The 5,935-nt window shown below is 43.5% G+C and overlaps 1 protein-coding gene across 1 annotated transcript in view; it reads right to left on the minus strand.

Annotated features, from left to right (window-relative positions):
* The window catches only part of LOC106528741 (laminin subunit alpha-5), a gene marked incomplete in the record, with an annotated part of 162,169 nt that overhangs the window by 92,828 nt on the left and 63,406 nt on the right, over positions 1 to 5,935 (minus strand). The window contains 1 exon segment of the mRNA XM_014023988.1: positions 2,179 to 2,296. Coding sequence (XP_013879442.1) covers positions 2,179 to 2,296 — 118 coding nt within the window.

Genomic DNA, 5,935 nt, shown 5'->3' on the forward strand with positions numbered 1-5,935 from the left:
CTCCCTTCTGAAGCTGCTGCCCCCACGACCCGACCCCGGATAGGCGGAAGAAAATGGATGGATGGATGGATGGATGGAAGACAAAAATAAAATGGGGTGAATGGTGTCTGTCGGGAGCTATGCTGATTTAAAGTTTTCATTATTCGCAATGGAAAATCTAGGTCAGCTATTAAAGATGGTCAATAAAAACATATTTGGGACAATAATTAGCTCTGGGGCCAACACAATCCATTTACTAGACACCTTAAGGATTACAAAAAGTTAGATTTAAAAAATATATCTTTCGGGTGCATGGGACCCCCTCCTTCCTACTAGACTACGTGTCCTTACCAAACCAGAGTATTTATAGGAAACCTGGTTCCACCTCTGGAGGTGCTTCCTTTTATGTCAAATTTAGAAGGTGACACATGTTAACTAAAAATCTGTTGATCCCATCAGCTTTTAAAGCAAATTACTAAAACTGATCACAAAGTATAAGATGAGGCTGTATCTAAATTTCAGTTTATCAGTCACAAAATACAGTATCTTTCAGAGTCTCAGTCATCCAGGACATGGAAAATTAAAAGAACAAAGATGAAAGAACTGGACTTCTSTTCTGTAGCTGGAGCTGTGGAGCTACAAGAGTTACCCAGCATGACACAAAATTAGTGTTTTTATTGATGCTTCACCCCCACCTCACTGATGTAGGTCAAATAAAATGAGACATGAGGGTTCAGACTGAGGTCGCTTCGAAGAACATCAGATCTGGATCTGATTCAGTACCACATCCTGAAAAGACATGGGTCATATTCTCCACCTGTCCGTCTGTCTCCACCTGTCTGTCTCCACCTGTCTGTCTGTCTCCACCTGTCTGTCTGTCTCCATCTGTCTGTCTGTCTCCACCTGTCTGTCTGTCTCCACCTGTCCGTCTGTCTCCATCTGTCTGTCTGTCTCTACCTGTCTGTCTCCATCTGTCTGTCTCCATCTGTCTGTCTCCATCTGTCAGTCCGTCTCCATCTGTCTGTCTCCATCTGTCTGTCCGTCTCCATCTGTCTGTCCGTCTCCACCTGTCTGTCTGTCTGTCTGTCTGTCTGTCTGTCTGTCTGTCTGTCTGTCTGTCTGTCTCCATCTGTCTGTCTCCATCTGTCTGTCTCCATCCGTCTGTCACCACCTGTCTGTCTCCAACTGTCTGTCTCCAACTGTCTGTCTCTACCTGTCTGTCTGTCTCAACCTGTCTGTCTCCACCTTCTGTCTGTCTCCAACTGTCTGTCTCCATCTGTCTGTCTCCACCTGTCTGTCTCCACCTGTCTGTCTCCACCTGTCTGTCTCCAACTGTCTGTCTACATCTGTCTGTCTCCACCTGTCTGTCTCCATCTGTCTGTCCGTCTCCACCTGTCTGTCTCCACCTGTCTGTCTCCATCCGTCTGTCTCCATCTGTCTGTCTCCACCTGTCTGTCTCCACCTGTCTGTCTCCAACTGTCTGTCTCAATCTGTCTGTCTCAATCTGTCTGTCTCCAACTGTCTGTCTCCAACTGTCTGTCTACATCTGTCTGTTTCTACCTGTCTGTCTCCATCCATCTGTCTCCATCTGTCTGTCTCCAACTGTCTGTCTTCATCTGTCTGTCTCCACCTGTCTGTCTCCACCTGTCTGTCTCCAACTGTCTGTCTCCAACTGTCTGTCTCCACCTGTCTGTCTCCACCTGTCTGTCTCAATCTGTCTGTCTTCATCTGTCTGTCTTCATCTGTCTGTCTCAATCTGTCTGTCTCAATCTGTCTGTCTCCAACTGTCTGTCTCCAACTGTCTGTCTTCATCTGTCTGTCTCCATCTGTCTGTCTCCATCTGTCTGTCTCCAACTGTCTGTCTTCATCTGTCTGTCTCCAACTGTCTGTCTCCAACTGTCTGTCTCCATCTGTCTGTTTTCACCTAAACCTTTGGATTGTGTAATCTCCAAGCTGTGACCTGTTGGCATGAATTGTTTGAATTCCACTACAGCCCACCTGAACCCCCAGCTCCCACAGCCAATTGGCCGACAACCTCAGGATATGACACACACAAGCACGCACGCACACACGCACACACACACACACACACACAAACATAATGACTGTCCTGAGGCAGAACCTACATGAAACTGAACAGAGCTGAACATTGTTTTTTTTTTTACTCGTTTTTCCTTCTGTTTTACATGAAATACTCACAGGCAAAGTACTGCCAGGGCTGGTAGGTCTGTCCGAAGTCCGTGGACCTCTCCAGGACCCACAGGTCTGGTCGAGGAGAGTTGGCAAATTTAATCAAGACGTAGGCCACATGAAAGAGCTGCAGAGACACAGACAGGAACATATTTAACACCAAATCTGCTGCTAACACTATTTGGAACATCCCCACAAAAATGATACATACGTAGATCTGGATCTGAAATGTTGTTTAGCTTAACAATCAAAAAAAGAGATATTAAAAGTGGACAGTTCCATGACGCGTTTCAGGAGAGAATAAGARAGAAAAGAAAAGACAAGCCCACCCAGGAAAGGTTTAATGAAATGGAAAAAAAAACATCTGAGGATGCTAAAGGTAAATGCACGAGTTTTATGATAAAAGTTAAAGGAACAAGCTCCATCTTATATTAAAGATCTTATTGTTCCATAGTTTCCTAACAGAGCACTTCACTCTCAGACTGCAGGTTTACTTGTGGTTCCTTGAGTTTCTAAAAGTAGAATGGGAGGCAGAGCTTTCAGTTATCAAGCTCCTCTCTTGTGGAACCAACTTCCAGTTTCTGTCCGTGAGGCTGACACTCTGTCTACTTTTAAGATTAGACTGAAGACTTTCCTTTTTGATAAATCCTATAATTATACTTAGGTTTCCAGAGTCATTCCTTAGTTCTGCTGCTATAGACTTAGACTGCTGGAGCACAAACTGAGCACATTTCCTCACTCTGCTGCTGTCTTTAGTCTCTCTCCTCTAGAWGTTGTAATTATTTCTATCAATATCGTGTTTTCTTTGTCTCTCTTCCAGAAGAAAATACACCTGGACCAGTTCTTCTGTGTTTGTTTGTGTCTCTTTCCTGTCCCCCAAACCCAGCTGGTTGAGGCAGATGGTCAGATGTCCTGAGACTGGTTCTGGTTCTGTTGGAGGTTTCTTCATGTTAAAAGGGAGTTTTCCTCTCCACTGTCACCAATGTACTGCTCAGGAATGGGAGACATTATAAAATGAAGATCTGATGTAATCTGCTGACTTCTTTAGATACTTAAATTTTACAGTATTTTTACATACTTTATGTACTATATCTTATTAGAAATTGAACTGACTGTAGATTTGAATCTGTCTTGAATGGCCTTTTTATTTTTTATTATGACTTATTATTGTTTATTTCCCTGAAAATACTTAGTGCTATATAAATAAACTGAAACTAACTGAACTTAAAAAGAGTATAAAGTATAAAAAATGGTAAAAGAGTAAAGACTGAGCAGCCAGGAAGACAAATGAAGATAGAAAAGCAGTTGGAGAGAAGAAAAGAGGAAACAAGATAAGTAAGAGCAGCCAGGTGGCAACTTTTAATAAAACCACTGGTCTGCTGTACTGACCCGGACAGGTGACCTATGAAACTTTGTCCCTCTAAGGAGACATTACGTCAAAATCTACTACACTCCCTGTGATCTACTGCGTCCTGTTAAACATTGGGCTGTGTTACTAATTCCTGGATGTCTAATGAGCCCCAGATGCTGGAAGTCCTGCTCTCTGATTTCTGCCTGCTCCTGCAGCATTTGATCAGTCATTTCCTGAAAGGTGATGATGCTGCTCACACTGCTGATAAACTGCCCTCAGGGCTCCGAGGGAAACACAGGCTTTGTTTGTGCTGCTGGCTCTGTCCAACCCTGAATTATTCCCAGGTGAAATCACACAGTAAGAATGTTATATGTAGAGACAATATGCTGTTTAGACTGTCATTTTAAATCTGAGACCATCTGTTGATGGTTCAGTTTATATGTTGATTTAAATCATGTATGATTAAAGTTAATGATCCTCACAGACGTGATGGACACCATCAGAGCTCTGGTTAAGAAACCAAATCTATCCATCTACCAAAAAAATCTATCCATCTTACCATCATCCATCCATCCATCCACCCATCCACCAACCCATTAGTCCATCCATCCATCCATCCATCCATCCATCCATCCATCCAACCATCATGTATGATCCTCAGATGTGATGGAATTCATCTGAGCTCTGGTTAATAAACCAAATCTATCCATCTACCAAAAGAATCTATCCATCCATCCAACCATCCATCCATCCATCCATCAATCCATCATGTATGATCTTCAGATGTGATGGACATCATCTGAGCTCTGGTTAGTAAACCAAATCAATCCATCCATCCATCCATCCATTCAACTTATATGATCCTCGGATGGATAGATTTGGTTTATTTACCAGAGCTCAGATGATGTCCATCATGTCCATGTCCATGTCCATTAATTCATCCATCTCTCCATCCAACCATCAATACACCCATCCATCCAACCAACCAACAAACCAACCAAACAGCCAACCATCTATGCATCCATCCATCCATCCAACCATCCATCCATCCATCTATCCATCCAACATTTATGATCCTCAGACATGATAAGACATCATCTGAGCTCTGGTAAATAAACCAAATCCATCCATCCATCTGTTAATTCATCCAACTCTCCATCCAACCATCGATACACCCATCCATCCAACCAACTAACAAACCAACCATCTATCCATCCATCCATCTGGCTGTTCTCCGGAGAGAATCAGCCCGTCTTCCCTTTTCGGCGTCCAGGAAGGAACTCATTCCTACATATTGGTGGCCCGTACGGGGAGACCAAGATGTAGGGGAACTTATTTTATATAAGTAACTAACCCCTACACATCCATCCTACCATCTTTCATAAACAAGACTCTGCCTGAAGTGGGGGAATTCAAATTTCTCAGAGTTAAGTGGCTCACACTTGGCTGAAGGAAATGGCCAAAAAACACCAACAGAACCACATCGTGCAAAAACAAAACAAAAACCAGGATTAAATTCAACGGACAGTCCTGGCGGAGTTCAATCTGCACTGAGAATAAGCTCAGAATGTGGACACAGCTCCTACTTTGTTTACACAAGCATCAGCATCCTGCAAAAATAACTCTGGTACCCAATACTCCCCCAGGACCACCAAGAGAAGGCCTCAAGTAGGGGTCACCCGATACATCGGCCRGCCGATATTTTTGGCCGATATTTGCATTTTTATCTTATATCGGTATCGGYCGATACGTCCGTCCGTTCGGCCGATCCATTCTTTGGGTCACGCGAGGGCATGTTGCCGCCCCTCCCTCGGGGAGAGAGCGGCTGCTAATGTTGTGAGACAGAGTGCTAACAACAATAAGGGTGAGTTATGAACATTTAATGTGTTTTAACTGTCTAATTTAGCTGTTTCTGCCCTCTGTGTCGGACTATGAGTGGTAGACAGAACAGCTGTGTTTTAAGTTTTACTTTCGCGGACGGGAGCGCCGCCATGTTTTTTACTTTCGCTTTGAAACCACACTGTAATTAGAATGTCCGTGTTGCTTTTCTTTTAAAAAAATGCTGGAATTGCTCACAGGAGGCATAGAAGAACACCTGTGTTGTTCTCCCTGCTGGATTAAAATAAAAAGCTCTCTGTCTTTTCTCACTGTTACGAGCAAGTAAAGCGCCGCCGTCCACGTAAACATGTGAACTAGGCAGACGCTGCTCAGATCACGTTTGCTCTGACTGCGGTATAAAAGTCGTGATGCAGGTTTTGTTAGGTGTACATTTCAAACTGTGATCTAATGTTAACAGCTGGTTTAAATGCATTTTTTGCCCGGTGTAAAAAAAACAGGTGCAGATTGAGGCAGACAATGAGCGCTGCGTTGTGTATGTGTGTGTGTGTGTGTGTGTGTGTGTGTGTGTGTGTGTGT

The sequence above is a fragment of the Austrofundulus limnaeus genome, unplaced genomic scaffold (assembly GCF_001266775.1).
Source record: "Austrofundulus limnaeus strain Quisiro unplaced genomic scaffold, Austrofundulus_limnaeus-1.0 Scaffold401, whole genome shotgun sequence".
Taxonomy (NCBI): domain Eukaryota; kingdom Metazoa; phylum Chordata; class Actinopteri; order Cyprinodontiformes; family Rivulidae; genus Austrofundulus; species Austrofundulus limnaeus.